This window comes from Chaetodon trifascialis, chromosome 18 (genome assembly GCF_039877785.1).
Source record: "Chaetodon trifascialis isolate fChaTrf1 chromosome 18, fChaTrf1.hap1, whole genome shotgun sequence".
Classification (NCBI taxonomy): domain Eukaryota; kingdom Metazoa; phylum Chordata; class Actinopteri; order Chaetodontiformes; family Chaetodontidae; genus Chaetodon; species Chaetodon trifascialis.
The window spans coordinates 13,116,804-13,137,030 of NC_092073.1; the positions used below are offsets into that span (position 1 = coordinate 13,116,804).

The following is a 20,227-nucleotide window of genomic DNA, read 5'->3' on the forward strand; positions in this document are numbered from 1 at the left end:
CTATATGTGTGCATATGCAACCATCTGCGTGCCTGCATTGCTTTCTCAGGTAGCAAGAATGAACTCAAGGTAAAGAGATTGATTCTCTGGAGCCAGACAGCGCTGGGCTGTACATTGGTTGCGTCAGCACTCCCCCCACCCCCACCTCCAACCAACCAAACAGCGGGGTGATTAATAACACCCCCTCCATTACCCTCTGCACACAGATGGGACGTCAGGTTGAAGGTTGATGGAGAACAGCACGGCGTGTGGTGTTACACCCCATCATACAGATTAGAGTTTGGACTTTAGACAGCGCCCCCCTCCACCTTTACCCTGCTGCCTCACGCGATTTGTATCCTTCAGGTATCCTTCCACTGCTGGCGATGCCATTTGTCACTGCAGGGCCCTGCTGAAGACTCCTTTTAAGAAACGGGCAGAGGGAGTCTTCCACTCTGATTTTGAGTGATTTATGAAGCGCCGGCGTGCGCTTACAATGCTGTGGTTTCACAGTGTTTCGCCTGAGGAATATCAAAATCTCCAAAGTTGTCAGAGCAAATCAGAGTGGACAGAGTGTCTCACACTTGTAACGGAGTGCTTTATATCACTGCTTTCACTCCCGCTGAACGTCAGAAGCAGAGAAAATGAAACATCAGAAGCGATCAAAGGCATCAAAGCTTTACAAATGAGAAAGATGCATCTGGAGAACTCACACTCTGACAAGTCTGTTGTGTACGAAGCAGTTTTTAATTTATGCACAGTAACACAAGCAAACATGTAAAAAGAGTTAGTTGCAACTGAGCAATTGAATAACCTAATATTTGGTTATACACTCTGAACAGAAATATCTTAACTTGATGTATGGATTTCATCTTATAATATATGGGTAGCGCTCCAGTTGGGGTTCAGGAGAACAGTCTTTGCTCTGCTCCGTCTGTACAGTAAATGCCATTAACATCCTGCTGTCACAAATACATATTTAACTCAGAAGCCAAAGGAATTGCGAACACTATCAAAATTCAAAAACATTTTTTTTACAAAAAAATATAAAAAGTACGGTGACAAAGACTGAACTTGATGCAGGCTGATATGAATACTCCGGATTACTTTTCAGAATGCACAAAAACTTTGTTTCTTTTCAAAAGGAAATGTTTTATTCTTTAAACACTCGAGACATTGAATAAATGTATTTAGAAAAACTACAGTCATAGGCTTCAAACTTAACTTCCTGTACAAAACATATGTACCTTGAAATAAAGAAAACGAAACAAAAAATTTTACACTGAAAGTTCAATCACTGCTAGCTGCTAGAGCCCCGAACAGAGAGAAAAACAAAAAGATAAAAAGTGGACAAACTTGACCACAGACTTCAAATATCTACATCCTGATTCTAGGACTGGGGGGATGGATATTGATCCATGTGGAGTTTGCTGCAGCAGGAAATGGTAAATCCCATCAGGCATCACCACAGTCTTTGTTTTTATGACTTCCAAAACCAGCCCTGAACCTAAGACCTGCAAAAAAACACTGCTTGCAAGTCCCCAAACCCTGGAATGCGATCAACCATGCAAAACGAAACAGAACGGCAGAGAAAACACATCAGATGAAGTCATGCAAAGCGGTTTTGTGGTTATTTCCCATCATTACAAATACAGGTCTTTTTTTTTTTTTTTTAAGAGGCGTCACAGGAAAGTTAAAAGGGATCACTTTTCCCACAGTCTCTTTGAGTTCTTAATTTTCCCTTTTTGTCCACATTGGGAAATCCAGTTGTCCGTTTCTCAGTGAGAGTCAAAAATTGAGCTTTCCAAGTGTACCCCAAGGCACCTGAGAGAAAGTGGGCTTTTCCCTCTGTTGGCAACACTGTTTGTCTGTTTACATTATATACCAGCTGCCATTGAGTCTCAGAGTGGGACTATCCCACGCATGGTGTCACGAATCTCAATACAAAGCACAAAGAAAAGAATACAGTCAGAGAGGATGATGGGGTTGGCGTCCCCTCTATGGTATGGAGTCTGAACTGCAGGGTTAATAGTCATCGTAGGTGTTGAGGTCGGTGAAGTATGCGTTGGTATAGGTCTTCCCGGCAAGCTGTGGGTTGAAGTACTTATTTCTTTCCTCCAGGATCAGATTGTTTTTGTTGAAGGCCTGTGGAAAAAACATAGACGGAGAAGAGAAAGGAAGAGGAGTCAGTCTGGACTTGTTTGCGACATTTGGATCAAGTGATTATTCAGCCCAGACAAGGTAAAAGCAAATCATTCTCGCCCAAAAAAGGAAAAAAAAAGGAGCAACACAAATCAATGGAAGGCCGCTCAGTGAATGAAACATACATTTCACAGAGCAAGGTCAAAGCATTTGGAAACAGGCTGGAAAAATGATAAGCCACCACAGGGCTAAATTATTTTGATGCGCATCCGTATGTCCACCTCTGTCATCCCTAATACCCAGCATCAGCAGTTTTTATGGCCCTCAGATTGTTGGTCCTCTAGGACAATCTAAACCATAAAAATCGATCAAAAGAGGGGTCTCTTTTCTGTTAAACACTAAGGAAGAGCCATGGGGGCATCGTCGCTGTCCCTGTGTGACATAGTAAACATGGAATGAGCTTCTGATGTGGTGCTCAATACAACATCAGCAATTTGGCAAATGGATGCGCTCATATCCAGCCTGTTGTGGAGAGTGTGTGCTGGGGGTCCCTTGGGGCAGCGTAATTGAACACTTGATGATGCTACATTTGCGGCTGATGGATGTTTCCAACTGACACTGATGGGGAACGAGTGTGCTGGACAAAAAACTCATATATTTTGCATCTTTGCCATGATGTGATTTGCACACAAAGGGATTGTAATCAACACTCCCGCAGCCCCCGAGACGGTTATGTGTCTCTGCAGGTGGCCCCATGGCTGCTTTTAAACAGCTGTGCTGCGATGCTTGTTAGCATCATTTACTTTGTCTTTTCGCCTTAAACCTCTCTAATTGGCTGAAGAATGATTACAATTGAGTTTTTGGTGCAGTAAACAAAATTTGCCTCAGCTCTGAAGTGGCATTAGTGATAGAGAGGTAACAGAGGAGCATAATAAAAACAGCATTGTAATGAATCGCCTTTCTCAACCCATCACATCAAGCCATTAAGTAAAAACAGAGGACAAAACAAGGAAGACAAACATGAAAAAAACATGCAAATGGAGGCACTTGTTGAGAGAGAAAAATTAAAGGAGGGATACACTGCCTTCTCACAAGCTGGGGGGGAGGGGGGAGGGGGCGTGATGGAGGGATGAAGGGGTCTGAGCAGAGAAAGAGAAACTAGAGTCTGTACTCCAACCTGCCACACACAGGAAGTGCCACAGGAAGTGGAAGGGCGGGGCACGGTGGGGAAGAGGAAGTAGTAGTGGTTGGGGTCAAAGAGCTGTTGGGGGGTCAAGAGGCGGGATGTTGTAGAGGTCAGTGGTTAGTAGAAAATCTCCAGGCCACGCATGGACACCCCCATGTTAGCAGAGAGAGGCTGGTGCATGGCGGGGTCGTCCAAGGGCAAGAGTACCGACACATCTGGCTGCAGGGAGGAGAGGAATGGGCAAACGTCATCCTCAAAGAAACCCGAAGGCCATGCTCTAACAGGAAGCCTGGAAATATGATGAACTGCACAGAAAACTCCAGCTTAACGGTGACCTAAGTTTGTGTTCAGAAAGTGGACTGCTGGAAATGCACCAGCTGGCCAAGAGACCAGTATCCGTGATACATTGTGCATAATAATATCAGGATGTGAGTGAAAAACTCCAAAACATGGCATCAGGTGTTCATCATCCCTCCCTATAAGCGCTCAATGGAGGCGTATTATGGTTCGGCACGCTTAGTAGTTGAAAATTCAGTGCAACATCCAAAGCGTTTAGGCTCCGTGGGTGAGGTTTGGAGACAGAATGTGATTTTGGAAAATTAGACAGTGTTCATTTGTCATGCAGCTCCTTTTGTATTTTCACATAGACTGCCTATATTCATATCCACCGCTATCTGCAATAGAACTAACTGAATTATGCTCTGTGCTCCTGACTCTAATTGCATGACAGATGAACGCTCCTCACACCTTTATTCCACAATGAAATTACATTCAGAGACGTCTGCTCTGAGCCAGAGGATCTCTTCTGTCTGTGGCAGTTTTACAAAACACTTTCATATCTGTGAAGTAGTGTTGCAAACACAGATCCAGGTATTCACTTAGTTCATACTATATATATAAATATCTGATACTGAAGACTTCCTCTGACAGGATAGAGGATATCAAACACAAATGAAAAGAAATCCTGCCTAAAAACTTGTTGATTTATCAGCATTACAGCAAAATCAAGTGGAGTTGAACCAAGCTGAGGTTCAGCGTACCTCCCCTGCACAGTGATTGTCCAATCATAGCTTTGAATTCCCCTACATTTTCAAGTGGTGTGTCTGGTTCTGCGGTGGGGCGCTAGCCTACATTTTAAAGTGTGAAGAAGCAGTGTTTGCTCTAACATAAGCTACAAGTCTTCATTTACTTTCTAATCTATGTAGTTTGTTTCTCAGTGAGAGTGTATATTAATAAACTTTGCTGTAAATATACCAGAATTAGCCAAGAGGCTAATTCTCATCTGCAGTCGCTGGTCAGATGTGAGGGTGGCAACCTAAAATCAAGAAACAAGTTAGCAAGTGTGGCTATTAGTACTAATAGTATTACTACCTATGGCCAAGAATTACTTCAAAGGCCACATCATCCACTCACTCAGCTTGTGGGGTTATAGGTAACCTTAATAAAAAAAGAAGGCTAAAATTAGCAGCTCTTGTCTCTTCGTTGGATATGGGTAAGTTTACACACCAGCAACCCCAGTCAATGTTGCAGCTCACAAACACAATAGTCTTCATCCTGAAGACTTTTTTCTTGTCACATTAAAGGTGAAAATGTACTGTTTAAAAATTCAAACATGTAAGTGGGCATAGCAGCTAGACAGGCTTACATCTGAACAAAACAACAGTCGTCTTACATTACTCCTTACTGAACATATAATACTTGGACTAACGAGCTGCACTCCGCAATACACAAATAATACGGTTTCTTTTTTTCCATGTCTACATGCTCAACACACAATGGTGACATTTTGCCTGGAACATGTACTGTGAGCCTCAGTATTCTGGTAAAATATCATGTGCTACAGAGCCATTACATGCATATTCAACACAATATGCTAACATTAGTTTAATAAACGAGCTACAGTAGCAGCAGCAAATAAAAACGGAAAAAGAAGCCTGCTTTGGTCTACATCGGTTTGAAATCAAGAACACATTGATTCAAGAGTTACTACAAATATTAAATTGCAAATCTGACACTGTTAAGACTGTAAACTCCATATCTGCACTGCTAGAATGGAAAGCTTGAGCAACAGCAACTACAGAACGTTAGCTAATGGTCAAGGTTAGCCTCTCTACGACTATGATTTATACCATATAGCCTTGCATATCCAATACCTGCTTGTCAGCAGGAAGAACAATTGGTGCCAGAGCGCTTAAGTGGCCTGCTAGTGCCAGACTTGCTTACAAATGTAATTTGGAAGAATATTTTGAGACTAGCCCTTTTAAAGCTATAATCTTGTGATGCCAGATTCGTGGCTTCTGAAGCTGCTTTTTAGGGTAAGAAAAATGCACAATGTGTTAAAGTGGTTGAAACGCCCTTTAACACAGAGTACTGGGAATCCCTGAAAAAAGCCCAGCTGGAGCATGGAGTAGCTGTGGACAAGCATTAATCACCAGCTCAGTCTGGCACTAAAGGCCTGATGCATCAGCGGATAAGAGGCTGTTTGTACGATGAGAGTAGCTGGATCTCTGTCACTGGCTCTGGTACATCCGAGTGTGTGCAATTTAGGATGCAATAATGACACAAAGAACCTGTTTAAGCAGGGAAATGTGCAGATGCAGAGTGTTTTCGCTGATTACCTTCCCACGCACCGATAAGTAATTGCATTAGTATGTTATGAGAAAGCAGTGTATGACCACTGACACAGAACAAAGTCACACACTGAGACACACAGCAGAGGAGCACACGGAGAGAGGATGTACGCACAACTGCCTATCTGTTTCATGACTAGAGAGCGCCAGGGCACGACAGGAGGTGGTGTGACAGTGAGAGTCATGCAGTAAGAAATGTATTTAATCACAACTGACACCGGAGGAAGGAGGCACACCGCTGCTCACAGACTCAGAGTGTGAAATCAGCTGATTAAGTCAAACAGTAAGGAAGTGTTACAATGTGCTGCTTTTCCTCTACACATCTGGACATCTGTCAAGCGTGACCCGTAGTGAACCCCATGCAAACCTGTCCACAGACCTTGATGGCTTCCACCGAGTCGTACTTGTCCAGTTTGTTGATGTGGTTGGTGATGCTGGTGTTGAGTGGCGCGGCTGAAATGGGGTGTATGACAGTGGCGTCGTGTGACTGCTGCTGGTAGCGCTGGCAGTACGAGTAGACCAACAGCGTGACCAAGCAGCCGAGGATGGAGCTGCTGAGCCCCACGGCGATCATGTGGAAGAGGTTGAAGTCTGGAAAAAGGAAGAGAGGAGGGGGAGACGGAGGCGGAGGCGGTAATTCTGTCAGTTCACACATATGGAAGTATTAATTGAAGCTGCAGTTCATATGCTAATGCTGGAACGTTCTGCAATGAAGACCCTCTGGGACTGATGAAGAGTATTTGTCACTTCTTTGTGTCTCTTTGTCTTCTGTTTGTGTGCTCTTACTGTGTGCTACTGGCACCTACAGATGAAAGATGTCTAAGTCTTGTGTAACACCTACAGTGCTCCCTGTTCATATCTGGCATTATCATGCAACTTCATCTATATGCTGTGCTATAATTACAGTGAGAATTTGTCCTCAGCCGTCGAACATAAATTCAACTTCTTTTTCCTGCAATACTTGCTAATTTACATTTGAATTCCTCAATGTCACTTCTTGATGTGTCATCTCCAGGGACCAAAACTAAAAAAAAGAATAAAATAAATGAAAAAGAAATAAAAAATTCAATGCTTCTATTTTTATATACTGCTATATCAAGCAATTAGTGTTTAATACGGTTAATATGGCTGACATGCTGTACTGGTTTCAGTAATGAACAATCATGACTGAACATCATGTTTCATGGATAGAGACACATTAGCTAAAATAAGAGTTTGCTATCAGTTGCAGACTATAAACTATTATTCTGCAGTCCTATTTTTGTCCAAAATAATGTATAGGAGACAACAATAGTTTGGGTTTTTTTGCCCTGAGTGTTGTCTGCACACTGCTGAACTCCCTCACAGACCTCGTCCAACAAGATAAACAATGAGAGCCTGCAGCCTGTGTAAAAGGCAAAACTCAGGGCACCAAAGGTTCCCAAAGTCTCGCTTCTCCTCATGTAGCTTATTGCTGTGGGTGCAGGTGCCTGTTGAAGGCAACTAATATGAGTCTAGCTGTATTTTTTATCAACTCAGGGCATGCTCATATCTGGACTGTTGCAGCTGCGCAGTAAGACAACACTGTTAAAAGTCATTTTATTGATTCTCTCAAACTCCAAGTGTAACTGTGGAAATGGCCGTGTTTTGGTCATTTATGGTGGTCGACTTTTTCAGAATTACAATTTCACTGTGTAAATGAAGTAAAGTACAGTTTTGGATAAATCATCTGCAGAGCTACAGTATAACAGTATATACACATAATACAGCAAGATAAGCAGAGGTGTTGTCTACTGTGCCCTAAAGATGATGTTGACTACGTCCACATATGATCCAATCACCATTCTTCTTTAAAAAAATTAAAACTAAACAAAACAATTACCTCCACAGCGCCTCTCCTCCTGGCTGGAGCGTGCAATTGAGACTTCTGGCAAAGGAGAAGAAACAGCAAAAGGCAGCAGAATTAGGGCCAAAACCCATTTACACATACACTCCTGTTAGCATGACAAACGGTACCCTTGAAGGTGAGAGTGGAGTGAAAGCTGTACTCAATATGAAACAGATTATCGTAAAAACTCCGCCAGCTAATCACGGCTGTGGCACCTGGAGTGGTTTATGAAAAGTATCAGCTCTCATTAAAGGAAATGAAGTACAAGACGTTGCTAATGAACCTTAATGGACTACCTTTCCCATTAAAGGGGATGGATGATAAGGAATAAAGGCAAATGGGTGATTCTATAAAGACCTGTGAAGGGTTTTCATGATTATTATATCCCTGCTAATTAATACAGAAAAGGTTACACATTTATGTTTCAATTAAATGTTTATTCTATCTCATAATTTATGATTGAAGTTTAAGGACTGCAGGACTCCACCTATGAACATACATTATTTTACAAACATTTCATAGCAGTTGCAGTGATGTAATTTGAATAACATAAGCATCCTTTGTTGCATGGAGGGGTATCAATGATCTCTGTCAAGTAGAGATCAATGCTCTGGAGTGTCTTGCATTACTAGCTGTCAATGCGTGATGCCTGTCTAAGCAGCCTGTCTAAGCAGATATCAATACTGATGGTGTGTGCGGGATGCTGTGTGTGTGTGTGTGTGTGTGTGTGTGTGTGTGTGTGTGTGTGTGTGTGTGTGTGAGACACAGTTCAAAAATTTGGAATCACCTGTGATATTGATGCTTTCATTCTATTTCCTTCATTAATTGGCCAATATAGACACCAAATTAACTATTTACATATTAAATCTTTTTAAGAATAATTGAATGACTATAGTCGATGTCCCCACAGTGCTGCAGTGAAACTGCAACTAAGTAAACTAACCTTGTACTTCTATTGTGAAGAATAATTTTGCTCAAACAACACGCCAGTTAATCCATCTTGTTGTTGGCATTATTGTGCACTTGACGCTGAAACATTAATTAATTCCACATAGATTTTAATGTAAAGCTTCCAGTTTCTTTAACCAATCGCTGATGATTCCTCTTAACTGTTGCACAGAGGTAACTGTTTCTCTTTCTGCCGTTCCAGATGCCAGTTTGGTTGAACCATTGCACAACACTTTGTTCCCCAAGTACAAAGTAATGCTGTTTTTCCCATCCCTTAAAATAACATCTATTTGTAAAGAGGACTTTCTGCAACCTAAAAGCATGAAAGATCATTCAAAAGTATAGAGTAGTCCTGTCAGCCATCTGACTGAATCAAGCTTCTAAGGAGATTCCAAACTTTTGAACAGTAGTGTGTATCTAGGTTTTAGAAGGGCTTTCTAAACTTTCAGTCTTTCAGAGGGAGAGTTAAATTAAACAACTGTTCAACTGAATGTTGGCTAAACCCCTTAGCTTACCAAGTGTAACTAGACACACCGCACACCAAAGCAGTGTGCATGGCGGTGTAGTAAGAGGTATTCTTTGTATTCAAAGAGTTCGGAGAGTCCATAACCCTTTTTTTTATTTCAGCCGTCCCTTGCAAGATTTATTGTATAAAAAAGAGATCAAACAGTAACAAACATCAAAAAGATGGCTTTCATGTGCACCACGGGTCATAAAGGTGTGTTTTACTTGCAGAGGATCAATCCTGCCTTTGTTTCAGGGTTTCTTATTCCTAATCAACATTAAACAAGCAGCTAATGTCTGCAGAACATGTGGCTCTCATTAGTTACTGCTGATTGAAGAGTGCGTCACTCGCCTGTATGGTCGCTCTTTTGTTCTGCATCATAACAGAAAGCTGATATATACTAAAGTCTGATGTACCATATGAAGTCGTTGTGAGACCTCAATGATCAATGCCTAAACCTACATTAGGCTGGGGATGGTGTCTTTATAAGATTCAGTCCCACTCCAATAATTCTCACACCGTCTCTTAACTGCGCCAATGAAAGCATCAACTGTTAGCATGTCCAGGTAACTAGCTTATTACATAACCTGCAGTCATAACCAAGTTTAACTTCCAAAATCAAACAGCACATCATTAACTTACTGCATTAATTTCTTTTAAAATAAAGACCCTTTTAAAACCATCTCATCCACTGTGTAGTATTTCTTCTCTGTGTGGAAGTCAGGGTTTAGGCTAATGTTAGCAGCTCTGTCCTGCTCCTTATTGTATGGATGTTTACACTCAAGCAAACAAAAGGTTTGCCAGACACATTACAGTCTGATCTGGTATTTGTTCCTATCATAATAATAATATTTGCACTAGCTCTACACTGCAATACAAGAACAATGTTCTCTCTTCAATTAGCATTTCTTCCACTGACTTTTTGCATAAGGCATGCGGCTTAGCCTCAGTTTAGTATTATAATGGTGGTTAGCCATTAAGTGCATATTGAAGAACCCTTTACAAAGCACTTGTCTTAAAACAAGTATGCTAGAAACATTAAAAAGTCAAACAACTCATCAAGCTAACATTAGCTTCATTAGCTTCCTAGCTGCCACTGCTCTCTGACAGTATTTTGATTACCTCTCTTTGAAATCAAAGAGCCATTGTATAAAAAGAAAATAAGGTTTTTGAGTGGCAAATCTGCAGCTATTATCATTATAAACTGTAGATACGTTGTGTGGAAACAGACCGCTTTCGAGGCGAAGCCAAACAGGGGTTAGCGAGCAGTCAATTTGCATGTGTGGAATCAGTGAAGTTCATCTTACGTTATCTTACCTCCTCTCTAAAAATAAAAACCCATCTAAGGTTAAATAAGTTGAGTTGACATTTAAGAAGTTGTTGCATTGTTAACAAACAACAGAAAAGCTCTCCCAGACTATGCACTTAACACTGCAATTGCTGTTACATTAAGAAAAAGGCTGCATTATTAAAGGGCAAATGGTTACTTAAACATGGATACCAGAAACAGTAGAGAAAGAATTAAAATGCTTATATGAGCAGGGACAGAAAACAGGAGGAGCAGGGAGCCATTTCTCCTTTTCCTTCTAACATTTAAAAAAAAAGTAAAACTGCTGGTGTAAGTGCTTTCTTCATGGCCCGACAAGACTCCGAGGCTCATAATGAAACTAATATAGCAGCAGGGTTGTTGGAATGAGGAGGAAGACAGCCCTTAAGTGTAGCACCCAGGTTCACGCCCCCGTGTAATCACCTACCGCACTCAGGAGTCCTTGAGCAAGACACTAATCCCAACCATCCCCAAAAGTGCTGGCCTGTCGCTGAACCTGACCCCTGACCTGAGATGAGTCCCTTAGAGGGATCAATAATGCATTTCATTATCACAGGATTCTTAGAAATGAACCGAATTACCGCTGTGGGCATATGGTGGCAGCTGGTGCAGAATGAGTGTATGTGTGTGTGTGCTGGAAGTTGTGTGTTAAGTCATGCATGAGCGCCCAAGACTTTCCTGAAGAGAAGAGCTGACTGTGTGTGTGTGTGTGTGTGTGTGTGTGTGTGTGTGTGTGTGTGTGTGTGTGTGTGTGTGTGTGTGTGTGTGTGATCACCTGGTATAAAATTGGAGTCAGGAGAGCATGGTCTGGTCTCGCTGTTATTTCCTGAGCACTGGTTTCCAGTGGGAAACAGGACATCGCAGTGACGCACACGCATCTGGGCCCCGTTGGAGTCACAGTGGGACCACTCCGACCAGCTGGACCAGCTCTCTGGAAATGGCAATGACAGCATATCTCACGACCTGTCCAGTGTGTGTCCATATATGCGTGCATGTGCGAGCTGTGTGTGCCCTCAGCTGCACATTAGTCATGCATGAGTGGCCTCTGAGAGACTAAAGAAAATAAGCAATGAACCTGTGATGGATTGGTGGCCGAGTCAGAGCCCTAAGCTGCTTATCACCGAGGTGTGTGTGTGGCTGTGTGTGTGTACCTGGACAGGGCTGTGTGTTGCACAGTGCCTCCTCAGTGTGGAGCCCCAGGCAGATGTCCCCTCCGTAAGCTGGCGGTGGGTTGCTGCAGGTTCGCGTCCTCATGTAGTGTCCCCCTCCACACGTCACAGAGCACTTGGACCATGAAGACCAGCACGACCAGCTGCCATCCACTAAACCGGGGATATCAGTGACATATTGTTTATGTTAATCCCTAAAAAACGGCATGATTATATTAGTCTTTTGTACTTGTCTAGTTGATGTAGGACATCAGGACGTAGCAGCTAAACTTCACAGTTTCTTCTTTTCAAGGAGAATATTCCTGAAATTTCTGCTTGCATGTTTTCTGGGATTTAGGTTCCAGGTCATTTCAAAAGACAATTTCCTCTGAACATCAAGTGATTGGAAGTCATTCCAAGCCATTTCAAACAGTGATGCGTGACGCACAAATATGAAGCAATTTGAATATGTGTGTGTATGTGTGTGAGAGTGTTTTGAAGTGACAGGAAGTGTGCTTCACCCAGCTGTTACAGCAAACGCCTGACCCCCCTCCGAACTGCACAATCTCTCTTCTGATTAATAAAGATAAATGAAGCATCGCAATCCGCAGTTGTTGTTCCTCTCTTCATGTGGTGCCAAGTGGCAAACAACAGTCGGTTAAAAAACACGTGGAAATTCATGACAGCATCAGCACACAAAGAAGACATAAATAGATAAAATGAGACGAGGGGGAATTGAAAAGACGAGGAAAGAGAGTAATAAAATGGGGGCAATCTTTGGCCATGAATCACTACAGAAGTAAATATCCTCCTGGTCAATCATCTGGATAAAACCTTACTTCATTGTGGCAGAGAGACATTCCCTTTTCTGAATCACTTGAGAATTGCTTTTAAAGACCTGATGATGGCTGGCAGCACAGTGCAGGTAATTGAAGTTGCCGATGCTTTTTGTCATCTCGGTGTAATTTCTCTATCACAAAGTGACACGTAAGTCGATTCCTGGCCCTTGATGACGGATCGTCTCATCTCGGGCGCAGACACAAGAAAAACACGGATTCATTTGTTCTCAAACCAGATGGATGGTAGGCATAACATCTTTTCTCTCCTTCTCCTTCACAGTGAACTAACGCACTTAAAAAGCACTGGATTAACCATAGGAGGATTACAATTGGTCTACCAGGCATGGTCTGCCTGCCTCAAAATAATATCTCACTTTCAGAGGGGTGCTAATTGAGTATGCATTAGTATTCATTGCTACTCAGGCTTGGTTAAGTCGGTTCCTTTGGGGGACACGAGAGTGGTGTTGTTCATCAACATACTGTAGCTATGGTATTATTACAGTCAACACAATAGGTGTACTACATGTATTTGCATAGTGATGGGCTGCAGGGAAATCAAAGAACATTCGCTCGACATTTCACTCCGGGGGAACACACTTGTGGCAACCACACAGGCAGCGCACTCCTGAATAAAACAATCTGATGCTCTTAGATCCATCCAAAGTTTTCATCTCAGCTCTGATAGCTCCATCTAAGCGGCTGATCACAGCTTACCCTATTAGCCGTTGCGCTCAAGCTGTTTGGAGCTGAATGGCGTGCACTTTCACTGAATGAATTAACAGGCTATAAAAATAGTATTGATGGCCACTCACGCTCTTGTACTCTTTTGCTTGCATACAACATGGCAGCAGCTATGAAGACAGATTGCGGCTGCTGAAGATGACGCGCAGTTCCAGGTTTTTAGAGGGCTACCTAAGCTCTACTCCAGGGAGGTTTGATTAATAATCATCTGACACGACGCTCCTGCTTGTCTGTTTGGCGCCTGTGCTGGATACCAGGTGGGCTTTATGCCAAACTAAGCACTGGATTTCCATTTAGACAGCTTACTTCCCTCATCAGACAGAGGATTCTTTTAATTAGAAAGCTTCCTCTCACCGTCTTCCGTTTTGAGGAGTGTTGAAAATGCATTGTCTCAAGGCTTTTCACAACAGAGTATGCAGCATAATTACCCAGCAATGTAATTACGTACTGGAGCACCACAGGGATTGTCTCTGATTCCTGGTGTAAATTGGGGTCTTCGTCACACCCCTTATCTGTAACTGATTTCTTTTGTGGTTCCTGATGATTTGGTGAGTCGCTTTGCAGTGCAATTCTTCATCCATCGATCGAGGAAAAACATAGCTTGAGTATGGTGTGGAGTAATGTGTCTTTATCTGTGTGTGAGTGAGAAGGAAAGCTGGCAAAGTAACTGACTCTTGAAAATGTTCTCCTCTCTTTGTGTTCTCTGTTTATAGTGCCAGTGGTATTTGTGTGTACAGTACTAGTGTCTTTGTGAGTTAAACTGGCTTTGGCATGTGTTGTGTGCGTTTCTTACCTGGACAAGGCGTGATGTTACACTCCTGATACTCCTGTGCTGGCCCCAGGCAGGTCTGGCCTCCGTACCTGGGCTCTGGGTTGCTGCAGGTCCTCTTCCGGCTGCGGATGCCCCGGCTGCAGTCTCTGCTGCACTGGGACCAGGAACTCCAGGACGACCAACCGCCGTTCACTGTGTGACCTGAGATCCTGCCGAGACGAAGCACCTCTCCTGTTGGGAAGGCAGTCGACGAATAAAAAATAAGGCTATTGTTAAAACAACTTCTGCTGGAGGTCATGCCTGCGGTATTATTTTTCTCAGCATTCAGAAAAAATTTCCCATAAAACCCTGCAGTTTTCTGTAAGAAACCGGATGATACTTGTCCTTCCTTTCTAGCATCACTGTGTGCATCTGTTTTGCAGAGCAAGAGGAGGGCAGAGTGTCAAGAGCAGCTCTTGATAACAGTGCCTACTCTTTACTCTCAAGCTTTTGGAGTAACAGTATCTCTTGGAGCTTTGTGCTGAAAGAGCAGTGCCCACTTCATGTTTTGTGTTGTTATTAATTTATTTTGTGCAGTAAAGTAATTCGACAAATTTAATTAAAACCAATTATCGGAACTCCGTGTGCATAGAGTGCAGAGGCTAAGAGGTGCTGTCTGTCTGAAGTTCTGTGTATTTACTAAGTTATAACTGAGGTTATTCTGGTGTTTTAGGCAGAAAGACACACAAAAGCCAATTCACTCATTCAAGATCATCTTTACTAACAGTAGTAGCTGCATGCATAGTATCCTGACTGAAATATTTCAGAAAATAATACATGGGTTGTCTCGATGGATTGAGATAATATTTGCAACAGACATTGAAGTCTCCCTCAGGATGAACTGCATAACTTTTAATCTTAACTTTTTAATCACATGGCGCCTGCATCAGTTTCTCACCCAAAGCCTGAAAAACTGACATTCCCCATCAGGCTCAGCTGCACTTAGTTATGATGCTAACGCTAAACTAAGATGGCGAATGTGATCATCATTACACCTGCTAAACATCAGCATATTAGCATTGTTAGTGTGCTGATGTTAGCATGTAGCTCAAAGCACCGCTGTGCAGTACAGTCTCACAGAGCAGCTAGCAGGACTGGAGACTCTGTATCAAGGAACGGAAGTCAGTAAAATGACTGATTTTTTAAAAAAAATGTAATTTTGTTCAGTAATTTTATTTCAAATATTGTACTAGTGGTACAATTGCCACAGAGTGGAGATTAAAAAAAAAAAAAAAATCATGAAAAATTTACGCAACAGAATGGAGCATAAGATGGATAAATCCAGTACAGAGGCAGATATCACACTGATGGCGCCAGGAATCAGCTGCACAAATGTAATCCATCATTTAATTCTTCACAGACTTCTTGTCAGTCTCTAAAGAGGGATTCAGTGAGAGCTGAGTGTGTCCTGTCAACACGTAAACGCGCCCCCTCATCAAACAACATCAGCTGACTAATGTGTGTACTCTCGTCTGGAATGAGTCGAACAGAGGATTCTTAATGAAATATGAAACAGTAATTTCTATTAAACTATTATTACCGCATGCATTAATCAGCACTGTGGAATTGAGCAGAATGAGCGCAGAAAGAAAGCTTCTGGCCTTTTTGAATGAATAGAGTGAACTCATCTGCTTGAGTGAATGATAATCACCTCCACTGTCCAAGCACTTCTCTGATGATTCATTCAACAAACGGAGCCATTATCTACTTTTTCAGATAACAATGGAAGTCTTCATTTTGTGTCTGTGCTGCTTCTGCTTTGCATCACTCTCCCCTCTGTCTCCTTCTGCTCTTTCAGTCTCCGTCTCTTTGTCTGTAAAGGACAGCATAATCACATCTGGATCCTGAGTTTTGACCACTCGACCGTGCCACAGCGCCCTTCCTTTTTTGTCCGATTCTCCTTCGGATCTCGTTTTTTCGTGATCCCTATCTCACCTATTTAGCTTGCTGCCTCGCTCTATCTCTCCCTTCCTCTCCGTCTATCTTTCCTATTAACCTTCTCTTGCTTTTGTCTCTGTCTCGCTTCCACTCTCTGTCCTCCAACCTGGCCTCGTTGTTTTGTCAGCGTGCTCTTTTCACTGACAGTTAGCCTGGCGTCGCTGCTTTGTATTCTCAGGGAGAGGACAGTGTGTTTACCTAGCCCAAATCCTCGACCTCTTCATAACTACGGCCGACCTTGGCAGTGCACAGGCCGACTCACCCCGGCATCAAGCTGGCGTGAGCTCTGACAGGCCCGTCGAGGCTCCCGCTCTTTATCGATTCTAAGCAGGCAGTGGCACGGACCGTCCTGCCTGCCGCTGTGACCTGTAGTCTTTATCAAGCCCTCTGTAGCCCAAGAGACTGGACCATTGCTCTGTGCTTAGGGCAATGGACTACTTTATAATCATCCTCTCGCAAACGAGAGCCTAAATCAGGACACACACATGCATCCATGCATACACCGATACAAGTATGCACAAAAGCAAACAAGGACACTTACTCACACCAGTGTCCACTCCACACACACAGCACTTTTCCCAAGCTTTGGCCCGAGCCTGCTCTGATTTACTGTGTGTATTGTTAACACAACTTCACAGGGGCTGCCCTCCTGTCGCCAAAACAAACAGCGTGGTGCCATCCCTCTCCAATAGGTAGCAACTGGATCTATTGATCTGCACTAGAACCACACACAGCCGGCGAGAATTAATCCTCTCCTGACGAGTTGAGCTGAGCCAAAACTGAGAAGGACACAGCGCAACACCCGATAGTCCCCGCTGCAAAGAAACTAGGACATAAAAAAAAGTTCCCTCCTCCCTCCCATTGCTCAGCCTTACGCCCTGCTCAAAGGCAAAATACACTGTAAACAAACTCGTGAACTTCTGTGTGTGTGTGTGTGTGTGTGTGAGAACATAGATGAATGCATGTGTGGGGGAAAAAAGAGGAACAGGGACTCCGTGAGGCCACACAGACATGCAATGCTGTGCAATCTAATGTACTGTATAGGCAACTGTAAAGGTAGTCAAACAGTGAAAGAAGTGAGAAAAAGAGAGCTAGACACAGCAGTGGAGACGAGGTGACACCTGCAAGCCTGAGAAACAGCTCTGCTTTGAGACAGACAGACAGACGGGAGAGACGGAGAGGTAGAAAAATGTGCAACCTTCAACAGTGAAGAGAGATTCACTGTCTTGTGTGAGTTTTATCAACATCAGAGTGACACTGGACCACACTGAGAGAAAAAAAAGGGCTTCTTTCAGACTGTCCTAGATTCAGAACTGCACATTTACTCCTCATTACTCTTCCTCTTCCTTTACTTTTCCTATCAGATCAGCAATGTCTCCCTGTGGAGGAACCTATTTCTTTGTATGTGTGTTCCATATTCATAGCTAAAAAAAAATAAATGGCTGCTTCACGCCATATAAAACAATAAAACAGGGGCTCTGGGATACAGTGGCACAATATGGCACTCCTCCCTGAACTGTCCTGAGGTCTGCCAAGCGATGGTTGACCCAGAAACCCTCCAGAGGGATATCCACATGGGAGAGCCAATTAAAAGTTTGTAAAGGTGCAATTAAAAGCCCAACCCTGGAGAGCATGAGGGATCAGTGCACATGTGCAGAAACAAAGACGCAGAGACAGCAAGAACAGAGACATACTAGCCTGATGTGAGCATAGTGTGTGACTGAAAGTTTAGATTTATTGGGCTGAAGCGGTAGCATTTTTCACAGTGTCCATGTTTGCTTATTGTTTGACTTTCTCACAACATACCTCAGCGTGACAAAAAAGATTTTCAGCTCCTGACTGACAATTTGTCCTTGAATGTGCCATTGAAGAGTGCTGCAACAATAACCCGACTATGACAAGAAAACTAAGGCAAGCAAACGTTTTCTGTGGTGGATTACCTTCCACATGCAGCTTTCAAGTCACCTCAAGTGCAATAAACAGAGACCAACCACCTGGTTGGAAAGTGGAAAAAGAACTGGTGCTTTAAGGAATTTATTCAGCCACACATCTCAGAAAAATGTGTAACTTTTCAAGTGCGCATTTTCTCCTGTGCAAAATTCCTCAGGATGAACTGGCTGCTGTTGAACTTGCTCTTGGTTCACTTGCACATGAGCTCTCATGATGACCGGCTTTTTGTTGCTTTTTGTTTAAGGGAGCACAGCAGAAAGAGCAAATATGAAGAGGTGGAATTTGAGGCCAGTTTTTCTCCATTTATCCCTCTTGCCAATACAATCACAGGTAACACAAAATACCAGATGGTGAAGCTGGCTGCAGCGGCGGGCTTCAAGTGTGCGTTTGTCGTAATTGTAGGTGCTTTCAAACGAATGGGCCCACTCCAACAACCTGAAATTGCCAGCAAACAGTACAAACAGGATTGATTTTTTTCTACCTAAGGAAACTTGCTTCCATCAAAGAAACAGCCATTTCCTTTTCCCCGGTAATTTGAGGTACCACAGCACTGCTCTCCACACGGAGGTAGCATCTAGCCTGATTGGTCGAAAAAAAGCACCAAAGCGGAAAGTGAACCAATGTCAGAGGAGACGGCAAAGACAGGCTCATGACTAAGTCGGAACACTAAGTCGGAACATGTGAGAGCAGAAACCTTTCTTGGGTGTATTTAATCTTTATTGCTGAAATGTGATTAGAAGGTAACGTCAAATCCTGCTGTTATGATGTTTTTAAGAGCTCAGAGCCCTAATTTGATGCAGGCATGCTGAGCAAAGAGTGGCTTTGTGCCAATAAAGTACTTTTTTTTTCTAACTACTGCCTTTTTTTTTTTTTTTTTTAAATCGCCTACGCTGATTTTCTAATTTGTTGACTCTATGTCACCCACTCTGTGTGCACCAAGTTGGGGGCAAATGTGAAACAGGAAGTGTGTCATTGGTAGTCCAATGGTACCCTGCAAATTTGGTGTCAAGGATAATTGCCAAAAGACTGTGAACTCCATCTGACAGTAATCTGGGGAAAAGGCAAGGTTACATACTTAACTGAAGCACAACAGACACAGAGAGATATACAGGGAGAGATATGGTCATCAACAGCTTAGCGCTTTAAGAGATGCAGCTATAGCACAGCTTCAGATTGATTGAAAAATTGACAGACAGAAGGACCAAAAAATGACTGAAAAAAACAGACCTACTGTATTTAAGTTATTGTGATATACAGTATATTGCAAGTAAGTGGAATTGCATATGGTTAGAGTGTATATTTTTCACCCACTACTCGAACCCACTACTAATGAAGATCTGGTGGAGGTTTGACAGGGATGATATTTTCTTTTTTTCATCATTGTAAGTCTGTGATTCTGTCTTTCAGACTTACTGTTATGCTAGCTGCCACCGCCTCGCTTTTTGGGAGATTCAGCCGAGAGCTTCCATTTTCTGCCTACTGGCTTTACTCCACCTCCACCATCACCGGTGTCTAGACTCCAGGGGAATCACGTCTTATCCTCCTCCATCCTTTATGAAGATGCCGCACGGTGATGGAGACCTTCTCTGTCTCAGTTAATACTGTTTGATGTTACATTTCCATCCGATCCTTATTGAAAAACATGATAATTCAAAACGTTAACTAAACCTTAATTTACTAAAATAAGGACTATATGTTGACTGCAGATGTAAATTCGCACAAACTTTTATTAATTTCTCACAGTTTCCAGCAGAAACAAGCACTTCAAGAACCAGACTCGTGTTGTGTAACTTAACTGTATGTTCACTTATTAGCTCTGTTTCTTTTTTGATAAACGCTGAGATGTCTACAGAAAAAGACAGTGCTGACTGTAGGGAGAGCGAGCTGGACAGAAAAACTGAGAGACAATAAGGATCCTGGAATGGTTGTCATCCGTCAGAGGCGTCCCTCAGCACCGTCCTGTGTCTACTCAGTGTCTGCTCATGACATCCGTGCGAGAGAAACTAATCTGTCGCCCATGAGAAGGCCCTGGCCTTGATATCAGATCAGCTGAAGTGAAACACATCAGGCTGCTGACACGCCACCGTTTCTCCCTGGGAAAAAATGAAGCCATCACTCACCGACACAAGCCCGCAAAATTACAAACTCGCAACCTTCTACAGAAATGTCTTTCATCTTTCCGGCGCTTTCGTTTCCCTCAGTGTGTCTGCTGCTGT

The 20,227-nt window shown here is 42.9% G+C and overlaps 1 protein-coding gene across 3 annotated transcripts in view; it reads right to left on the minus strand.

Annotated features, from left to right (window-relative positions):
- Positions 1-707: 707 nt before the first annotated feature.
- Positions 708-20,227, minus strand: part of sema5a (sema domain, seven thrombospondin repeats (type 1 and type 1-like), transmembrane domain (TM) and short cytoplasmic domain, (semaphorin) 5A) — a 119,638-nt gene continuing 100,118 nt past the window's right edge. The window contains exons 17-23 of one of the 3 annotated variants that reach the window (XR_011603285.1): positions 14,106-14,315; positions 11,736-11,906; positions 11,360-11,515; positions 7,799-7,843; positions 6,317-6,528; positions 3,310-3,526; positions 708-2,124 (exon numbers count right to left, since the gene is read on the minus strand). Coding sequence is in view for 1 of the 3 variants with exons in the window: in XM_070985954.1 (XP_070842055.1) it covers positions 2,005-2,124; positions 6,317-6,528; positions 7,799-7,843; positions 11,360-11,515; positions 11,736-11,906; positions 14,106-14,315 (914 nt within the window). In the remaining 2 variants the exon portion in view is untranslated. Of the gene's footprint in view, positions 2,125-3,298; positions 3,527-6,316; positions 6,529-7,798; positions 7,844-11,359; positions 11,516-11,735; positions 11,907-14,105; positions 14,316-20,227 lie in introns of all 3 variants that reach the window. The other 2 variants (XR_011603284.1, XM_070985954.1) reach the window with 2 other exon arrangements.